Source organism: Orbicella franksi, chromosome 7 (assembly GCF_964199315.1).
Source record: "Orbicella franksi chromosome 7, jaOrbFran1.1, whole genome shotgun sequence".
Taxonomy (NCBI): Eukaryota; Metazoa; Cnidaria; class Anthozoa; order Scleractinia; family Merulinidae; genus Orbicella; species Orbicella franksi.
Genome location: NC_138151.1, coordinates 7,152,129 through 7,173,058, shown reverse-complemented (window position 1 = coordinate 7,173,058; position 20,930 = coordinate 7,152,129). Strand labels below are relative to the sequence as shown.

The 20,930-nt window shown below is 41.8% G+C and overlaps 2 protein-coding genes, 1 long non-coding RNA gene and 1 pseudogene across 4 annotated transcripts; 3 read left to right on the top strand and 1 right to left on the bottom strand.

Moving 5' to 3' along the window:
• Nucleotides 1–2,292: 2,292 nt before the first annotated feature.
• On the top strand, nt 2,293–4,042 carry LOC145492817 (uncharacterized). The gene has a single exon (XM_081472195.1). It carries the CDS (start codon nt 2,387–2,389, stop codon nt 4,040–4,042), a length of 1,656 nt encoding a protein of 551 aa, XP_081328321.1. The 5' UTR covers nt 2,293–2,386.
• On the top strand, nt 3,652–6,212 carry LOC145492582 (uncharacterized). The gene has a single exon (XM_081472014.1). It carries the CDS (start codon nt 4,196–4,198, stop codon nt 5,870–5,872), a length of 1,677 nt encoding a protein of 558 aa, XP_081328140.1. The 5' UTR covers nt 3,652–4,195; the 3' UTR covers nt 5,873–6,212.
• Nucleotides 6,213–13,578: 7,366 nt separating this feature from the next.
• Nucleotides 13,579–15,119, bottom strand: LOC145492190 (uncharacterized). The gene is made up of 2 exons (XR_014049958.1): nt 14,002–15,119; nt 13,579–13,816 (listed from the first exon to the last, which is right to left on the bottom strand). It is a non-coding gene; the product is annotated as an uncharacterized LOC145492190 (long non-coding RNA).
• A 94-nt stretch (nt 15,120–15,213) lies between these two features.
• Nucleotides 15,214–20,619, top strand: LOC145492816 (uncharacterized; annotated as a pseudogene). Its single transcript, XR_014050055.1, has 6 exons — nt 15,214–15,250; nt 15,422–15,460; nt 15,619–15,683; nt 17,706–17,758; nt 17,958–19,869; nt 20,229–20,619. The product of XR_014050055.1 is annotated as an uncharacterized LOC145492816 (transcript).
• Nucleotides 20,620–20,930: the final 311 nt, after the last annotated feature.

The following is a 20,930-nucleotide window of genomic DNA, read 5'->3' as shown; positions in this document are numbered from 1 at the left end:
CAATCCTGCGGAAGAAACTGTGCTACAATATGACGCCTCAGACACTGGTCTTGGAGCCACACTGTTACAAAATGGCCAGCCAGTCGCCTATGCGTCCCGCTCACTGACGGATACAGAGCGACCTTGAGATCTATTTTAAGCCAGGCAAGCATATGTACTTGGCTGACACGCTTTCAAGAGCACCCCTCAGCAGGAACGATGAAATTCTGTCCATTGAAAAGGAAATCGAGCAAATACGGATGGTCGACTTAATACCGATCCGTAGCGCTAGTCTGGAGGACATCCGCCGAGAAAGTCTGAAAGACAGCTCAATTCAAGCTCTCCAGAGAGTGATCAAGAGCGGATTGACCGGAACTGTCGTGACTGCGTAGCGTTACAACCGGATGTCATATTTAGTTCTTAGATGATTAAAGATGATTGACAAGTGAAATTGTAATAAGAGACAAGTATTGTGAAATAGGTTGATAGAGGGGAGAGACACGAACACAACGCAAACAACACGAGCATCGAGAGAGAAACTATTTTGTATTATTTTCGTTTCGTTTTGTCATTAAACCCGTGAATTGTTCACAACATCGAGAGTCTTTTGTGTACCGTACAACTTCGGGACATAAGTGGTGCCGGGACCAGGATTCGCCGGGAGAAAAGGAGTGTGATTTCAACACAAGACCTTGCACAAACATGGGAGACTCGGACAACGAGAAATCCGACCAAGGTGAGACAGGCATGTCACAACAAGAACAAGATCTCGAGAAGAAAATCAAGAAAGAGATTGACAAACTAAAATTCTACTTAGAGGAAGGCGATGAGCTTTTAGAAGACTGCGATTACAGCGAGATTGCGCTTACGTGCAAGCGAACGGATGAAATTCAAGACCGCTTAAACGACCTTATGTCAACACTACAAGAACTTAAAATCGACCGTGGAATATCGACACAGAGAGAGGTGAGACAGTGGAAAAAGGACTTGAAGGCCACATACGCGCCGCTTTTGGAGATGAAAACCAAACTAAGCAAGGTTTTGGAGGAAAGAGAGCGAAACAAAAGTCAAAAGGCCGAGGAGGAGAAACTCAGAGCAAAATTCGAGCAGGAGGAGAAATTTAGACGCGAGATCCAGCAACAAGAGAAGGAACTTTGGGAAGAGAAGATGATGGCGGAGGTAAAATTAACGGAAACGAAAATCGAGATGGAAAAAGCTGTGAAAGCCGCCCGAGCAAAGCTGCCAGAGCTCAAGATAACCCCTTTCAACGGCACTTCGGTTGACTGGATCAGGTTTGAGAACATGTTTACATCACAAATAGACAGCAAGCCATTATCGGACGAGGAAAAATACGGCTACCTTTTGGAGCTGGTGACCCCAAAGGTAAGAGATAGACTAGCTAATTTAAAGCCGGGTACTCTGGGGTACAAGACGGCGTGGGACAGGTTGAGAACTGAGTTTGGACAGAGCAAAACTGTTGTCGCTGCACACATGGAAGAGATAATTAACTTGCCAGTTACCAGAGGACTAAATTAGGAAAGGGTGCGCGAGTTTTATGAGAGGCTGAGCAAGAATTTTGACGCGTTGCAAACTCTGGGGGAGGGAGAGATGCTCAAGGGTTTTGCTCTGTCAACCCTGAACAAGCTTCCCCAAGTAAAACCCGATTTGGTGAGAACAGACGAAGGGTGGGAAGATTGGAACATGGAAAAGTTGATCAATTCTATCCAAAAATGGCTCAAGCGCAACAAACCCGAAGACAATCACAAAGATCAAACGGAACCAAAAAGAAGGGAACGTAGTTATTTTGGCCAGAAACAGCCCCACTGCCTGTTCTGTGAGAAAAACCACTGGGGAGAATCGTGCCCAACATACGACACAATCGCGAAACGGAGAGAGTTCTTTGCAGCAAGATGACTGTTTCAATTGCGCCCGCCCAGGACATACCGGGAAGGAATGTCGAAGCAGGTTGTGCTATAAGTGTAAGAGCAAACACCACACCAGCCTATGTGATAGGTCCAAGGGAAGCGAGACGCAAGATCCCAACGCCACGCTAAGCGGATACACGCCTTCTGTCGAGGAAAGGTCCCTACCCGCCATAGTACCATTGAAAATCCAGGGGAGTACATTTTGGGCTTACCTAGACACAGGGTCGGGAAGAAACTTTATCTCCAAAGAAGCAGCTAACAAGTTGAAGTTAAACCCGATACGTCACGACTCACGCCACATTGTAACGGTTAATGGGACGAAGAAACAGTCTATGCCAATCTATGACGTGACAATCAACTCAATCGGCAGTAAGGCAGGCGAGAAAATAGAAATTACAGGAAGCAAACTCGCAGATTTCACAACTATCAAGAGGCCCACCCTTTCAGAACTGAAGGAGAAATATCAACATGTCCAGGGAAAGATGTTTTACAGAACCGCAAGCGAAGAGTACCCAATCCATCTAATACTCGGGGATGCAACCTACTGCAAGATCAGGACGGAACAAGTGTATAAAGGCAAACCGGAAGATCCAATCGTTGAGGGAACCACATTTGGCTGGATTGTTCATGGTGGGAAAGAATACACAGACAGCAATTGCATATATGTGAGAGAGACTGACGAGTATGAAAGACTGTACTCGCTCGACGTTTTAGGAGTAGAGAACCGAGGGGAAGACGATCAGCTAGACATCTACAAGGAATTTCAAGGGGGCATATCGAAGAGAAGTGATGGCAGGTACGAGGTGGGCGTGCCGTGGATTCCAGGCGCCAAGCTCTCAAATACAAATGAGGAACCAAGCAGGAGACGTCTTCACAATGTAGAACGAAAACTGAAGAGAAACGAAGAACTGAAGATTGAGTATGACAACATAGTTTACGAACAGATCGAGCAGAGCATCGTCGAGAAAGCTCCAGAGCAGCCAACGGGTGAACGCGTATTTTACATCCCCCACAAGCCGGTGGTGAGAGAGAGCGCTACTTCAACCAAGGTGAGAATGGTGTTCGTTGCAAGCGCGAAACCACATCCACTCGCCAACAGGGTGAACGAGTGCATGCACACCGGCCCACCGCTACAACCGCTGCTATGGGACATCATGATTAGGGCGCGAATGTCATCTGACATACTGCTGGCGGATGTTCAAAAGGCGTTCCTACAGATTGCAATCAAGGAGGAGGACAGGGATGCGTTCCGCTTCTTATTCAACATAAATGGAAAGGAAGAGCATTTACGTTTTGCAAGAATGCCCTTCGGAGCAGAAGCTAGCCCGTTCATGCTGGGGGCTACCGTTCAGCATCATTTCAATGAACAACCGCCGGAGTTAGAGGATACTGTCCAAGCGCTAAAAGAAAACACTTACGTGGACAATCTCATGAAAACCGGAAGGGGCGTGGAGGAACTAAAGGAGTTCAAACAGGAAGAAACTGAGATTCTTGAAGGCGCCAGGTTCCCAGTATACAAGTGGGAGTCCAACATTCCAGAATTAGATAGTGAGGACAATCCAAGCAAGTTGCTCGGACTCGTGTGGGACAAGAGGGAGGATACGCTAGAGATCCAAGCACAGATACAGGGTGAACAAGCACCAACAAAACGATCCATTCTCAGTCAACTCTCAAGTATCTATGATCCGCTTGGCATAATTTCACCGACCATGGTAGAGGGCAAGCGAATTTACAGAGAGGCGTGTGATGAAAAGGTTGGCTGGAACACTGAAGTAAACAGTGTCAATTCGCGAGATTGGCTCAAGTGGAGTAGTCAGCTGAGGAACATCAAGGTGCCCAGGAGCGTAGCCAGAGATATCAGCAAGATTAGGGCTGTACATCTCCACGTTTTCGCAGATGCCAGTAACATAGCGTGTTCAGCGGTGACCGTTGCTGTAGTGGAGCACTCAACAGGTTTTGTGAAGGGGCTGCTAACGTCAAAATCGAGGATTTCAAAACGTAACACATCGATTTCAAGGCTAGAACTGGTGGGAGGACAGATAGCCGCAAACATGGTGAGAAATTTACTGACAGTGCTGGGGCGGTGGCCTATCACTTCAGTGAACGTGTGGATGGACAGCATGGTTGCGCTATTTTGAATCTGCAACCCAGGAAGAGCATGGAAAACATTCGTATCCAATCGAGTGAGGAAGATCGCTGAGATCACTCAAGAAACCAGAATCCAGTGGAGATATTGCCCAACTGACAAGAATTTGGCAGACTTAGGAAGCCGTGGTGCCTCACTAGAGAAGATGCAGAAAGGGCAGTGGTTTGAAGGGTCGGAGTGGTTGCTACATGAGGAGGAGTGGCCCGAACAGCCGGAATTAGAGAAAACTAAAAGCGTCAGTGAAGAACACAGACCAGAAAAGGAAGACACGCTTTATTCAGCCAAGAAGGAGCCTGATGAGTGGGACACACTCCTTGCTAGAAGCAAACTCTGGAGAACCTTCCGAGTGACCGCGTGGGCTCTATGGTTCAAACACAACTCACTCACCAAGAAACACAGAACGAAGAAGAGAAAGGGGCCGTTGACGACCGAGGAGTTGAGTTACGCAAGAGACCGATGGATAAGGAAAGAGCAAGCAGACATGGAACCAAATCTAGAAAGCCCCGGTTGGAAGTTAGTAACAGACGAAAACACTGGTATCTTCAAATGCAAGGGGAGGATTCCTGGTTACCAGCCGACGTACATTGAGGGGGGAGTATTTGCAGACAAGCTCATACGTCATATCCACGAAGACATAAAGCACCTAGGAGTCGCAAGCACCATAGCAGCAGTGAGAGAGGAGTGGTGGATACCTCAACTGAGATCAAAGACGAAGAAGATAATCAACAGCTCTTACTTGTGCAAGGTGTTTCGCACTCAACCATACAGACCAACAGAAACAGCTGCACTACCACCGTTCCGCACAGAATGTGGAAGACCATTTGAGACCACAGGGATCGACTTCGCAGGACCCCTCAGTTACAAGATTTCCAAGAAAGAGCAGGGCAAGTGTCACATATTGATATTCACTTGCGCAACATCACGAGCAGTGCACTTAGAGGTGACTAAGTCACAAACAGCAGAGGAATTCCGGAGAAAGCTCAACGGATTCATCACACGCCGTACCCGCCCAAAACGCATCGTGTCGGACAACGCAGCCGTCTTCAAAACCACAGCCACCTGGATCAAGAAGATACGCAAGAGTGAAGAGCTGCAAGACTTCTTAGCGCAACAGCAGATAACGTGGCAATTCAACTTATCAAAGTTGCCGTGGTGGGGAGGACTGTACGAAAGGTTAATTAAAGAGGTGAAGAGAACCTTGTACAAAACAATGAGGAGAACACACCTAGAATACGCACAATTTGAAGCTGTAGTGATGGATATCGAACGACATCTCAACAACCGTCCTTTGACATACATGGAAAGCGAAACAGGAGAGGAGCAAGTGTTGACGCCTAACACACTCATGTGGGGACAAGAATCGTACACCGTAGAAGACATAGAGTTGGACGGAGACGAAGTCACCAAGTTACATGCACGATTGAATGAGAAAAGGCAGCATGTGTGGCAGAGGTGGAAGAAGGAGTATGTTCACGGCCTTATGGAAAGTCACCGAATCAAGAGAGGCGAGAGTGACTACCCAGAAATCGGAGAGGTCGTACTCATCATCGGTGATGAGAAGAACAGAGGAGAATGGAAGAAAGGTCGTGTTCTGAAACACATCAGAGGCAGAGACGGAGTTGTAAGAGGAGTTGATTTGCTACACAAGGGAAACCAAATCCAGAGGCCAATACAGCTGGTGTGTCCTCTCGAAATACGGAGCCCACTTGAAAGGAACACAGAGGAGTTAGCGGAGATTAGAGTGCAGGGGAGAACCGTTGAGAGAAGAAGAGCAGCAGTAGACGCGGGAGCTAAAATCAGATTAATTGCCGCGGATGATTGAACTTTGAATCGTTTTTTCAGTTTCAACTGACATTGATCGTGATAAAAGTAAAATTTAAGTGATAATCAAATTTTAGGGGAGCGTGACCGGAACTGTCGTGACTGCGTAGCCTTACAACCGGATGTCATATTTAGTTCTTAGATGATTAAAGATGATTGACAAGTAAAATTGTAATAAGAGACAAGTATTGTGAAATAGGTTGATAGAGGGGAGAGACACGAACACAACGCAAACAACACGAGGATCGAGAGAGAAACTATTTTGTATTATTTTCGTTTCGTTTTGTCATTAAACCCGTGAATTGTTCACAACATCGAGAGTCTTTTGTGTACCGTACAACTTCGGGACAGGATGGCCTGAAACCAAAAACGATCTTCCTGCCGAAGTAACGCCATACTTTGATGTGCGTGACCAGCTCTCAGTTGAAGACAGAATCGTATTCAAGGGAGATCGATGTTTAATTCCAGTGTCCCTCAGGCCCTAAGTTCTTGCCAGAATCCACCGATCGCACATTGGCTTAGAAGGATGTCTGAGACGCGCCAGAGAGAGTGTCTACTGGCCAGGAATGACAGCTGCCCTGAAGAATTATGTCAATCGGTGTGACGTCTGCAGAAACTTCGAAATGTCATAGCAGAAGGAAAAGCTCCACCCGCACGACGTACCGGACAAGCCTTGGTCCAAGGTAGCTGTTGACCTATTTGAATTCAGCAACCGTCACTACCTTGTCACAGTGGATTACTACAGCAACTTCTGGGAAGTTGATTGAATGGAATCCAGCACAACGTCAAAAGTTGTTATCTCCAAGCTGAAACAGCATTTTGCAAGACAAGGCATCCCCGACAAAGTGGTCTGGGATAATGGTCCCCAGTTCGACTCGGACGAATTCCGTAGATTTGCACGTCAGTGGGAGTTCGATCATGTCACCTCAAGTCCCGGACATGTGCAGTCCAATGGCCTGGTCGAAAGTGCTGTCAAGACGGTCAAAAGGCTAATTAGGAAGGCACATGACGACGGAAAAGATCCCTGGCTCGCGCTTCTCGATCACGGGAACACGCCCACCGAAGGCATGAGAAGCAGTCCGGTTCAGCGACTGATGAGTCGTCGGACCAGAACACTACTCCCGGCAAGAGAAACCCTTCTCAGACCAAAGCTGGCTGAAAGTGTCCAGGAAGAGAGGAACAAAATCAAGGTGAAACAAGCATTCTATTACAATCGAAATGCTAAAGATCTACTACCCTTAGCGAAAGGTGACACAGTGCGACTACAGCCTTTAAAGAACAGGAAAGAACCATGGAAGAAAGCTACAGTCCAGGAAGAAGTCAATGTTAGGTCATACAATGTCCTTACAGAAGATGGTTCCATCTTACGACGTAACAGACGACATCTTAAGGCAACTAAAGAACAGCCAATGCAGCCGCAAACAGATCAAATGCCACAGGACAACAATACACCGGCAGCCCAAGAAACCGCAACTTCACCATTCAATTCGTCGCAGACAGCGCCCTCTCCAGAGACACCAGTAAAGCTTCGAGCAGCCGATTCAGCGCTAACAAAGCAGCCGGCTGGAGTAAAGCAAACTCGTTCTGGTCGACTTGTCATGACCCCTTTGTACTTGAGGGACTATGTTTGCTAAAGCAAAGGGACAAACAAAACAGGACATGACTTAAGTAGAACTCAATTTGATTTATTTGATTCTTTGATTTTTTTTAGAAAAGAAGGGATGTAACGATAGATCGTATCACTATGTTAGAGATTATAGTAACGCAAGTGTGTCACGTGATTTTGTAATCGATATAACACCTTTTTAGATAGAGCAAGGCGTTGTCTCAAGTGTATTCTAGGGAACACTCGATTCCATTAAAGCACTTTGAACAGTTTTCTATGATCTGTTCGATATCGAAACACTGGTGACTGCTTTTTCAGAGCAATTTCACATCAGTATTATGGCACTTCTGAGTTTCATATTGCTGTAAGGCAAGCTGGTGTTAGCTATTTAGAAAAACATGCTGAGTTGTTTGTAGAGAGTATATCCGAGGATTCATCGAAACGTTATTTGAAAAGAATGGCAACACCAGGCACATGGTGTGACAACATTATCATACAAGCTGTAGCCAATCAATTTAATTGTGTAATTCATATCATTGAAACAAGGCTTTCTTGCCCAGAAGGCACTACGATAACTCCACCTCTTGCTAATAAAAGCCAAAGAGTATTGTTTGTTGGTTACATAGAAGACTTGCATTATGTTTCTACAGTACCTCATACTATTAATAAGAATGCCGTGAAACATCTTAAATTAAAATTATCAGAATCACACGAGCAACATCAAAAGAGACTTCAAAACAGGCGAGATAATAGGCAGAGAAAAAGGAAACAAGAACAAAGTCCTGAAAATATTGTAAAAAAGGCGTGTAATAATCAGCCAGAGGGTAACTGTACCATTACACAAAAACAATACTTACTAAATTTTGATGCAGAAAAAAATGGAGATATTCACAAACAGAGCTGGGCAAAAGAAAATATAACTAAATTCCATAATTCCAATAATTATGCCATTTACCAAAGCAAAATTTGTTTTGAAGCATGGCCATTGAGAGTGGCACCAAAATGTCTGCAAAATTATAAGTGTTCTAGGTACTCAAGGGAAAAGGAGTCACCAAAAAATTCTCCAAGGAGAACTTAATGATACCCTCACCAGTACCCAGTGAACTTTCTGGTTTAACGCAAATAGAAGAAATGCTTATTGCTAAAGCTCTTCCCATAATGCATATTTATATTAAACCAGGAGGACAAAGAGGATATTCAGCACATACAATAAATTTTCCTCAAGATGTCAGTGAATTGGCACATTTACTTCCAAGATACCCTAAAGATTTATCAATAATTCTTGTTAAAGTTAAAGGAAAAGGAAATTTTGTTAAAAACCTTTCGGTGAGAAGACAAGTGGTTTCAGATGCAATTCACTAGCTTGTTAAAAATAATCCACATTATTCACACATTGAATTAAATTATCACGCATTCAATTCTTTACCAGAGAATGATGTTCCCAATGAAATTCTTTCTATAGAAACAGATGAGACTTCATTAGAGGATAAAGCAACTTCCAGACCAGATGTTGGTCCTGTTTATAATGAAGATGATGTTGTTTATAACAGTAATACAGATTATTCCAGGTTGCTACCTGTTAATGACACCCAGCAACAAGAAATTGATTTCATTCGTCAGAATGTTTCACAGGGACATATGAACACGCCAAATTTGGGTAATAGCCCTTTAAATGAGTATGTCACTCCCTTTTTAGCCACAATGGCATTTCCAACATTGTTTCCTGATGGTAAAGGAGATCCAACAAATCCTGCAATTTTAAAAAATATAACTCTGAGAGAAAAGATAAAAAACCTTACTAAATTTGCAGAGAAAAAGGACAATAAATGGATTTACCGGTTTGCAAATCATCCGAGGTTTTCATATTGGGCTTTAAACATGATTCAGCGTAAACAAATCCTACAACAAACCGGAATATTTTTAAAACAAAATCCTGGAGAACAACATCTGACTTTGGAAGAAAGAAGAGAAATGGTTGACAATAATAATGCAAACCTTTTGATGACAAAGCTGTCCCGTTACATTACTAACATAAGTGGGTCAGATGCTTATTGGTACAAAGCAAAAGAGGATTTGAAAGCAATCATTCAACATGCTGGACCTCCCACACATTTTCAGCAGCAGATATGCATTAGCCGGAATTACATTCTCTTATTGGAATCAAAACAGATGAAGGAAACAGCTTATCTGAAACGAGACGTCGAAATGTTATTACAATCCTCACATTGTTGATTGGTTTTTTACTGAACGCTTGAAACAATTTATCAAGCACTGGCTATGTGATTCACTTGATGCAAAATGGCACTGGTACAGATTTGAGTATCAGTCTAGAGGGAGCATTCATTGCCCTGGTGTTGCCAAACTCAGTAATGATCCAGGCCTATGCAAGTTAAGTGAAACTGCACTTAGTGGTTATTTGGCAGAAAATAGTAAAGATAATGCTACCAGTACAATAGTGAGTGAGGGGAAAATAGCTGCTGAGAAGATCTGTCAATATGTTGATTGGTTAATGTCCACCTGTAACCCAAATCCTCCAGATAATGGCCTGTGGATAAAACCTTCTATTCATCCTTGCCAAGAATACCACAAAAATATCACGACACTGACTATGTTGATTTGTTGAAAATGGTTCAAAGACACACTGGATGTAGTACAAGTTATTGTTTGCGAAAAAAGAACAATGAAACAGAACCAGAATGTCGATTTAACTTTCCATTTGAGACTTGCGAAAAAACATCATTGCATTTTGAGCATATTCATTCAAAAGACAACACATCAAAATACAGAGTTCAGGTAATTACCAAAAAAAATGATCACAGAGTTAACAACCACCAGCGCCTTCAACTTCAAGGCTGGCGTGCAAATTGTGACTTTCAAGTAGTTATAGGTTACCATGCATGTGTGGTGTACTTGGCTGAAAGTATGCAGCAAAAACTGAATCCAGATTGCATCTTCTTAAGCAAGCATTCAGTAATATTGTGCATAATTCACAAATAAATGCCAATGCTGCATCCATAATTAAGAAAACTGTGATGAAAGCACTTGGTCAGCGAGATTTTTCTGCACAAGAAGCAATGCACCATTTACTTTTTTTAAACCTTGTAAGCTCGTCCTTTAATGTAATCCCTATCAACTTAAATGGTTCGCGAAGGCTTAATGTAACAAAAAAAACCTGATGATAGAGCAGCAACAGACAGTTTGCTTGATGTGTATGCTCAACGTGAAAAATATCAAGGCACTGTAAAATGTGACTTGCGTAATTTAAATTTTCTTCAGTTTGCAATGAAATACAACCTTGTCAATGGAAAATTAGTAGATCAACTAAACAATGTAGTACCAAGAGTTTCCCCACGTATTCATCAAATCCAAAAAGTACAAATTTTGGCTTATACTGTAAGTACCAATTGCTAAGATATAAACCTTGGAAAAACAAACAGGATGATGCATGGGAAAACCAAGTAAGCAGCGATGATGTATTTATTTTACAGTGGAAACGTTTCTTGCAAACAAATTTTGCAATAAAACACGTGCCTGATTGGCATGGAAAGCTGAAAGACATACAGTCTCTCTCTGATATTCAGCAAAGTGAAAATTGTGTACAACCAGAACAGCAACGCGAAGAATGGATGGTTTTAGCAGACTTCATTAACTCAACTTATACAAACAATTTTGAAGCCTCATCGGAAAATGACTGGCACAGCTACAGTTATTCATACACCCCACGGCAACTGTTAGAAATGAGTTCTTGGATAAAATCCAAAAAACAGTTTTATGAAAGTCAAGAACAAAACTTCAATGTAGATATAAATACTTTTAGTAGCATGCAGTCACTTGCATGCAATATAGTGAAAGACCATTTCAACAACCCGGACCCTCAGTCACCTTTGCATTTGATAATAAATGGCTTTGCTGGAACAGGCAAAAGTTACCTTATCAATGCATTAAGAAACCGTCTGCGAAATAATTGTACTGTGACAGCAACTACTGGAAAAGCTTCATTCAATGTAAATGGTATAACCATTCACTCACTTCTGAGCTTACCTGTTGGCCCCAGGGGCAACACAGATCTGAAAGGCCAAACCCTAGTCAGATTACAAGATAAACTACATGACATTAAATAGATACTTATCGACGAGTACTGTACGGGTCCGCAAATGATCCCCAAATTGGACCGCAAATGATCCCGGACCGGAAATGATCCCCGATAGGGACCGCAAATGATCCCGACTAAAAAATAACGAATGGCATGGATGGTGGGATGGGTGGATAGGGAATTGGCGTACGTGAATACCGATGTTTTTATTAAAGCCATCTTATAATTATAATGGCTTACAACTTGCTTTTTTTCATACTTTCGACTAAATTTTGTTGCTAACTACGATGTTATGAATATCACCACTCAATCATCAAAACACGCGTTGGCTTGCATTTCTTTGCAATTCTCAGTAAAATTGTGATCAGTGCAACATTCGCTACATATCCTCCTTTGTTAAACATTGATGTGTCGGTGTTATAGTTAAATCACATTTTATCAGCCATTAACGCCACTCGTCTAAAGTTTTAAACTAAAATCTAACCATGAAGCAACTATTAAGGAAGACGCTGTCACCTGAGTAGACCCACAGGCCTACAACGCTTCATCACTCTGTAAAACACCTAGTGTGTAGCACTGGAAATTTGAACAAATTTATTTTGTAATTTTTCCTTGGTCGTATTTTGGCTTTAATTCCTCGGAAATGACTACTTGAGTATTCTAAGAAGCCAAAATTCCAAGCTTTAGTTATGAAGTTCAGCTTCATGACCAAGCAAGGCCAAGGTTTGCGCGGGTCGGTATATTTCGTTGACCCCTAGTCCATGGACCAGGTCCATCGGGGTAGTCCATGGACTAGGGGTCAGCGAAATGTACCAACCCGGCTTGCGCTTCGTTTTGACAAGTTAGCTGTTTGATAGATGTTCGATACTATCGCCACCGGGATTTCGAGAATGTTTACAAGTATGTGTTTTTCTAAGACTTCTAATTCAATAGATCGTCTTCACGTGACGTGTTTTTATCCTCATCAGGCGTAAGAGGCAGTATATTTATATCTGTTTACAATTAGTGTGCTTCGATTGGAAACCGGAGCATTTTGAATTTCAGGGTTATGGAGGTTGCGTGACAAAAAGTTACGATCGAGTTTGTTGAAAAATATATACTTATCTCATGATTTTGAGCCTTTTTAGAAGTTAGAGCATTAGGAAAAGTGCTTATGTAAATGCTTGTTTGTTTAGTACTGATAATTAGTCGCCTAGAAAGCCAAAGCAACTTCCAGATGTTTACACTATATTCCGGCCGCCATATTGGTGTAACACGGATGTATACCAACATGGCGTTTTCTTACTGGGCTCTGTAAATTTCTGGGAAACATTTACGACGAATTTCTGAAGTTTGGGGAAACGCACAGGCCTAAAACTTGGAGAAGTGTCTTATTTAGTTATCTTCTGTAGCGTACATCACAATTTTTTAGCTTTTCCATTGGTTGGTTTTCGATTTATGGAATGGAAATTCCTGCATCAAAATCACTTTAAACAACAACAAAAAAATGTCCTCAATGTACTATTCACTTATATGCATAAATTTCTATAGTATATTTATTTTTTGGTGTATAATAATAGCAATAACAACAATAGGAATAATCTAATTGATTGTTACTCTGATGAGTTTTCCTACATTGTAAAATACAAAATCTCTGGACAATTAAACAATTCTTTACCAGTATGTATGTAACATGGCAAAAGGTACATGTATACAAAGAAAAACAAAAGTTTAAACTGCAAGTTACATTACATTATGATTTTCTTTCACAGGCAAAAATGTCTTCAAGCCCTTCAAACGCAAAGGTAAATTATTTGTTCTATACTTCACTTACTAAACCTTCTAACAACTTACCTATAATTCTATACTTTGCTATTGAAGGAATGCCAGGCAATATAAAGTAAGTTTATTGTTCTGATTGCCTGAGTGTTCCTATGATACAGATTGTTTAAATCTTTTATGAACAACTGAAGTTACATTCAACTTCTGTATGAAATATTCCTCATTGTATTCTAACAAATTACTTCTGTTTCTTTTGTTTTGTTTTGTTGTTTTTTTTTTTCCAGAAAGTAACCCTGGCTTTATCCACACTGTATCACCCATGAAAAAAGCATATATACCTACACAGCTTTCGTCGTATTAATTTCCAACATATACCTACACAGCCTACATCTCATCAATCCCCCTCATATACCTGCACAGCCTACATCTCATTAATCCCCCTCACATACCTACACAGCCTAGATCTCATTAATCCCTACATATACCTACACAACCTACATCTCATTAATCCCCTACATATACCTATACAGCCTACATCTCATTAATCCCCTACATATACCTACACAACCTACATCTCATTAATCCCCTACATATACCTACACAACCTACATCTCATTAATCCCCTACATATACCTACACAACCTACATCTCATTAATCCCCTACATATACCTACACAATCTACATCTCATTAATCCCTACATATACCTACACAGCCTACATCTCATTAATCCCCTACATATACCTACACAATCTACATCTCATTAATCCCCTACATATACCTACACAACCTACATCTCATTAATCCCCTACATATACCTACACAATCTACATCTCATTAATCCCCTACATATACCTACACAATCTACATCTCATTAATCCCTACATATACCTACACAACCTACATCTCATTAATCCCCTACATATACCTACACAATCTACATCTCATTAATCCCCTATATATACCTACACAACCTACATCTCATTAATCCCCTACATATACCTCGTAGCTACTAAAACACGGAACCACCCAAAACGACCCAAAATGACCCAAAACGACCCACAACTATCCACAACGGCCCACAACGATCCACAACGAACCCAAAACGATCCAAAACGACCCACAACGAACCAAAATATTCCAAAACGACCAAAAACGCCTTTGATAGCTTTTAAACACTGTCTTGGGTTGTCTTGGTTGACTAAACTCATCTCCAGAGCTCCCCGACAAAATAAAATAACTGGAAAACAAAATAACTGGATTCTGATTGGACGAGAGCAGTACTCCCTAGGAGAACCTATTGCTATTTACTTTTCTTTCCGAAGTTGACCCGAAGTCTTCCGACGAATTTCGAAGTTGATCCGAACACTAACGAAAATTTCCGATGTTGATTCGAAGACTTTTGGAGTTGAACCGAAGTTTTCCGAAGATTTTCCAATGTCAGCCCGAACACTTAGGAAGGTTTCGGATATTTACCTGGAGTATTCTGAAGACGAACCGAGGAGGAATTTTGTTGAGGTCGAGCGAATTCCTATACTTATTTTTTTTCGTGAGCCTCGAAGGAGGAGGGGGGGGGGTGGTGGTCGGCATGAGGAGGGGTGTATCTCCAATTATTCACGCTATGAAAATGTAGTGTAGTGTATTTTAGTTGAGAAAATGCCTTGTCTTAAAATGAGTCTGCAAAGACATACCAGCGATTTGTTTTTTCACGTGATCTGCTGTTTCCTCCTCCTCCTTGTCCCCCGAGGAGACTTCAGACTTTACGACTTCCCGACGCAAAGGGAAGAGCCACGTGACTCCACGTGACGAAATGTTGCGTTACAATTACAATTTGGGAGAAAATATAGATCCAATCATTGCCACGCATGCATGCGTAGTCGATGATGGCGGCCTCGCAGGAAGACCAAGAACATATCTCAAGTATGGATACTTTATGTTTGTGTTTTCATATGACCGCTCTGTAGCTTGTTACCTTTTGGGAACTTTGAGCTAAATAGAACTTTATTTAAGAAAAGCCAATTCTACTCCTTTGATGCTGATAAACAGCCCTCTCACGGCTTGCTTCATTCATTTCTATTTCTTATTTTGTAGAAGTCATTATTTCATCTGATTCATCTGACACAGAAAATGGTGAGTGACTTGGGCTAGAACTGTAATCTTTACTATAATCATTAATGAAATTTTTCACTTCGCAAAGTACAGATTTTTCACTTAGCAAAGTAGAGATTTCGCAAAGTACAATTTTGCAAATTACAATAAATAAACATGCTTCCCTTATGTTTTTGCAGATCTTCCACGGTATCTATCGTCAGCAAGGCCACCAAAGCTGGAGGAAAGAGGTGCTGTTCATAAGGTAAAACTTCATTTGTAGGGAAATTCTCAAATGTTGTTTGTGTGATTGTAAAGGCAAGAATATGAAGGTGGTATTGCTTCCATTTTCACTGTGGGAGACGCGTGGATTTTCACCGACTCAAAGCCGGCCATGAAGTTACGTTTATTTGATATAAGCAACTGGAAGCTAAACCTCAGAAATCGTTTTATCCATTTTGTACGGCTGGTCATTTTAGCAAGGGACAAATTTTATACCGTTAAATATCTGGTTGCGCCACAGTTTAATTTAATAGGGCAAAGGTCGCACTTTTTCCACGATGTCGCAGCATTCTGCCACAGGGGGGTCGAGGGGGCGCACGTTTGCGAAATATCTTCTTTTTCGATTCCGTTTCATGTACGGTTTGTACCAATGATTACTTCAAACAGCAACTCCGAGCTCTAAAAGCAACATTTCATCAGCTTAAGAAACAAGCTGACTAATTTGGACCTTAGAAGTCTGCACACCAGGCGTCTTTGCACCATTGCGAAACTAATGATGGATGATAAATGATCCCGGTCTTTCAGGTTTGATTGAATTTTTTTCCATTTAAATTTTTTGATTAGAGTTTTTTTTTTACCAATTCCCATTTAAGTCATTTGGCATGGAAGATATGGCCTGCTTTGGGGCAGAACACCAGTACGGTTTCCTTGACCACATGTCTACTCATGACACAAAGGTCGCACATGTCGCGCAGAATTTGTGTGGTAAACATAGGTGCTAAATGGGACCTCTGCTCAATGAGAGTTATCTTTCTGATCTGAGCGTAACGGAAATTATAGCCAAAATTCTAAGTACTGGTAAGGGAAACAGTTTTTTTTTTTCGTTAAAAAATTGAGTCCGCTTTACGAAACAGCAACCAGAGGGCGTTATCGTGCTGTGATCTGAAATAAGAACAAACAGGATTTAGAAAGCCCGTTTCCGGTAGTTAGGTCATCTGGCGGAAAACGGACTTTTCTCGCTTGCAGCGCACCATTTTTTACCGACCAGTTTTCTGGTCGGCGAGGGACCGCAATGGGTTGAGATGTAAGAGAAGCTATAAACACGGGTCTAACAAAGCTTGGCTTCAAGTAAATTCGACAAGCACAGTTTTCACAGACAATTTAGTCGATCAGCTTTCTTTGTCCAGCCTCGCACCAACGAAAAATTCTCAGTTCATGCAAGCTGGCGACTTGGTGAGGCCCGTTTTGATAAAAGCTTTCGGCGATAACTCGGGTTCGAAACACCTTCCACGCACAAGATACAGACTGTTTCTTTCGATTTTGAGGAAGCACTGACCGGGAAACAGTTTGCTAGGGTCATGTCAATTTATTGTGAAATTCACACGCGTATCCAGTCATTTGAGGAATCATTTGAACGAGCGATAAGCAGGCGGGCTGTCAAATTAACTTCACACCCATGACTTTTCGCGGCTACAATATGCAAATTAAATTTAATCTCTTGCAGGCGGAACAAGTCAAATAGTTTGAAAGTTCAAGAGAAGCCTCGGAAGACTGCGCTATTTAATGCGTGCGGTTCTCAATGTTATTTTGAAAATTAAGAATTCGCTTTTCAAGGCGCAAACTGTCATTACATTTAACAGGAAAATTTTGAGAGGGTGGTAAACGGGGGGTATAGATCACGTTTCACTGAAAATTAAACGGCCCTTTCACAATTCACGAAAAATATCATATTGACATTTCACGGAAAATAAGAGAAAGTGTTTCAGAAAATCACTGTTCACGGCTACTATGGAAATCACGATTCACGAGGAAAAAAAATAGTCATTTGACATTTCCCAGGAAGTAAGAGGTTTTTTTTATATACGTGTTCGGGTTCTGGTGTGCCGCTGGGACTCGCTGGGACCCCTCCGCTTCCCGTTTTCTATTTTGCATCCCTATAAGACTAGACACCAAAAATCTCCATTCCTACCCCTATCCCTACCCTATCCCAGACTCGTTTGTTCTGTATACTTGCTGAAAACATGATTCCTTAAGAGAAACATTATTCTGTTATATCTTGTCTTAGGATTGTCGAGAGCCCAAAAGTAGACCGGAGAGTATTCTCTCATCTTGTTCTGGGTGAGTGACAACATCAATACGACTTGCATGTAGTTTATAGTTTCTTTTCAGTATTCATTTTATTATTGTTACTTCTGCATCATATGTCTTTAAAGAAATTACCCTTAAAAAACGCTTTTACGTCTAACAGAGAATTTGACAACTACATTAATATCGATCAATATTCGATACATTAATATAGATTAATATCTTTCCACAGGGAGAAAAAGGAAACTATAGAAAATCTGGAAGGAGATCACCAAAGCATTCTTAATATCCTGCTACAAAATCCCGAAGACTTCAACCTCAAACAGAAGCCTTCCGGAATACGAGAGAACAAGATGTTCACGCTGGATATGAGAGAGATTTCGATATCATCTGCCAAAGCAGATGACAATGGGTCATATATCTCCAAAAGCTCCGCTACAAAGTTCTATATGTACAACGCGGAGGGGTCGCGCACATCCCACAAGGATGAAAATGGCGAATGGTACGTCAACATCAGAACCTCGAAAGGATACAAGAGACAAAACGTTCCAGAAGACGAAATATACGAGCTTAGACGGGAGTACCACACAAGTAAGCACAATCCTGATTTCTCTCGATCGATTACCACAGTTAAAGCTTATACAGAAAAAGAACCAAGGCCCTTTTATGTTGTAATGTATAAATGGGCAGATGGGGTGGAACAACACTTTAAGCTTCCTCGGCACGGAAACGCCACCAAACCCACCAGTAGTCAATACTACAGGAAGGATCCCAGTCTTTTCGCCAAGGTCGATAATATGCTAGAAAAGGGATTATCGACAGAGCAAGTTTATAATTCCATTACCAGAAAGGGAGCCGGTACTGTTAGCGAAGTTATATCTGGTCCCAAGTTAGTTGACAACAGAAAGCTATCGTTAAAGGCGAAAGAAACTTCAACTTGTTCCAGTGGCAAGAAAAAATTCAAAAGTGAAGCAGAGGAGATGATTTCCTGCCTACAAACTGTTTCTCTCTTCCAAAGTGTAACATTCACGAAAGAAAGTTACATTGCTTTCAATAGTCTCCCCAACACGATCAATGACTTACAACGCTTCTGCGTAAATGGCAATGCGATACTCCGTGTAGACACAACATTCGAACTTGTCGAAGGGCTGTGGCTCACTGACACGACTTACACAAATGAAGCCCTCACTAATTTGAATGGTAAAAACCCAGAGTTTCCTGGGCCCAGCTTTTGGCACTTTCGCAAAACCAGGGAATGTTATCAAAGATTTGCTGGCGAGCTTGTGATTAAGAAGCCAGAGCTGCTCGGAATTAAAAAGATTGGCCACGACTTAGATAAAGCACTATCACAAGGACTATGTGACATTTTTACAGATGCCAAGAAGCTTTGGTGCACTCAGCATATGCAAGAGCGCGATCTCCAAAAGCTCAAATCTCTTGGGTGTAACCAACGGTCTCAGTCAAGGGTGATGGCTGATATATACGGAACGCAAGATGATGTTCTTCTACAGAATGGTTTAGCAGACGCTGAGGACGAATGCGATTTTGACGCTAAACTGGAAAGTTTAAAGCCTGTGTGGGAAGAAATAGCCCCTGGTTTCCACCATTGGTTCAACAGCAACCGATCGAAGCTGTTCAAAGATTGCCTCGTTCTCTCAGCAAGGGAAAGTCTGAGCATTGAAAGCAGATTATACACAAATGGGCTCGAATTAAAGCACAAGCTTCAAAAGAAGAGAATGGCCGAAGAGGATGTCCCTAAAGAGGTGGCAGCCGTTACTTCCCAACTGGTCACGTGGGCAGAGGACTTCTACTTGGAAGAAGAGAGGGCTATACAAGGTCTCGGAAAGTACCGTCTTGCTGCCGGATATGACCGTTTTCAAGTAGATCCCGTAACGTGGAACAGATGGGGCCTAGCAAGGCAGGCTCAACATCTGGAAGCTTTCAGAGCCTTTGTACCACGCTCGCATGACACCTACGTCAAGGCGAAGTCTGCTGGTCTGAAAGTGACTCCAAATGCGACGAAAAGAAGAACGCAGTTACCTGAACCGGAATTATTTACGGACCGCATTTCACCGCCACCTTGCAAGAAGGTAGCTGTTTCACCGTTGGTCATCTCTAAAGTTGGCAAAGAAGCCGAATGGACGGTAAATATTTAGATACGACATAGACATAAAAACGTAATGCTATTGATAGTACCCCTTTAGATAGAAAGCAATCATAAAGTTAGTAACGCTGTCAAGTTAAAGTGTGATTCTGTGAAAACGGACCAAATTCCGAGTTTTACAGGTTGTTGAAACTGGAGAAAACATCAATGTGTCTCAGTCGACCGTGTTTTGTTTTATCAACTTGATTAATAAAATAAAAGCGAAATTTTAATAACTACAGTCACATACTATTTATTGAAATATTGCAACAGTTATATTGTGGAGCTAAGGTGACTCATTCCATTATTGATGGTCTCAATGTCTTTTGTTTTTGTTTTTCTTTGTGTTTCATTGTTTAGGTAAAACCAAAGAAGGACGCTCCAAACCTGCAATTACTGGATCCAGACAGAATTTCTGGGCAGCAGTACGAGCTAGTTTGTAGAAATGACCATAAACTTTGTCCAAAAAACGTGCAAAGGTGTGAACAGTGCAAGGTCGCACTTCACCAGGCTGACATCGTGTTGGTCAAGACAGTTGGAATTCGTGAACGGACGGACAAGAAGACAGGAAGTGTTGTGAAATACGCGGTGAATGTGTATCTCCATTATCTCACAAAGTGTCTCAGAGTTCGATCAGCGTTTCTCATTCTCTGCCATAACCGTGCCAGCAAGAACACTTACATTCTTACCTGAAGGGAGCCACAACAGCTTTGTAGCGAAAGGGTTACAAGTTGAACACGATGAAAAGTAACTTAGTGTGGTATTTTCGAACATGATAACATTAACTCGTGCCTTAACAGTGTCGAAGTCAGTGAGCATCACCTGTTTTGGTAATTATATTACGCTATGTCGCCTCAACATTGAAATGCATTCAGAGATATGTTAGGAAATCTTTTTATAGTCGTTGTTCTTGTTTTGTTATAGTTTTTTATATGTAAAGGGAGAGACACTTGTGCCTTAACAGTGTCAAAGTCAGTGAGCTTCACCTGTTTTGGTAATTATATTACGCTATGTTGCCTCAACATTGAAATGCATTCAGAGATATGTTAGGAAATCTTTTTA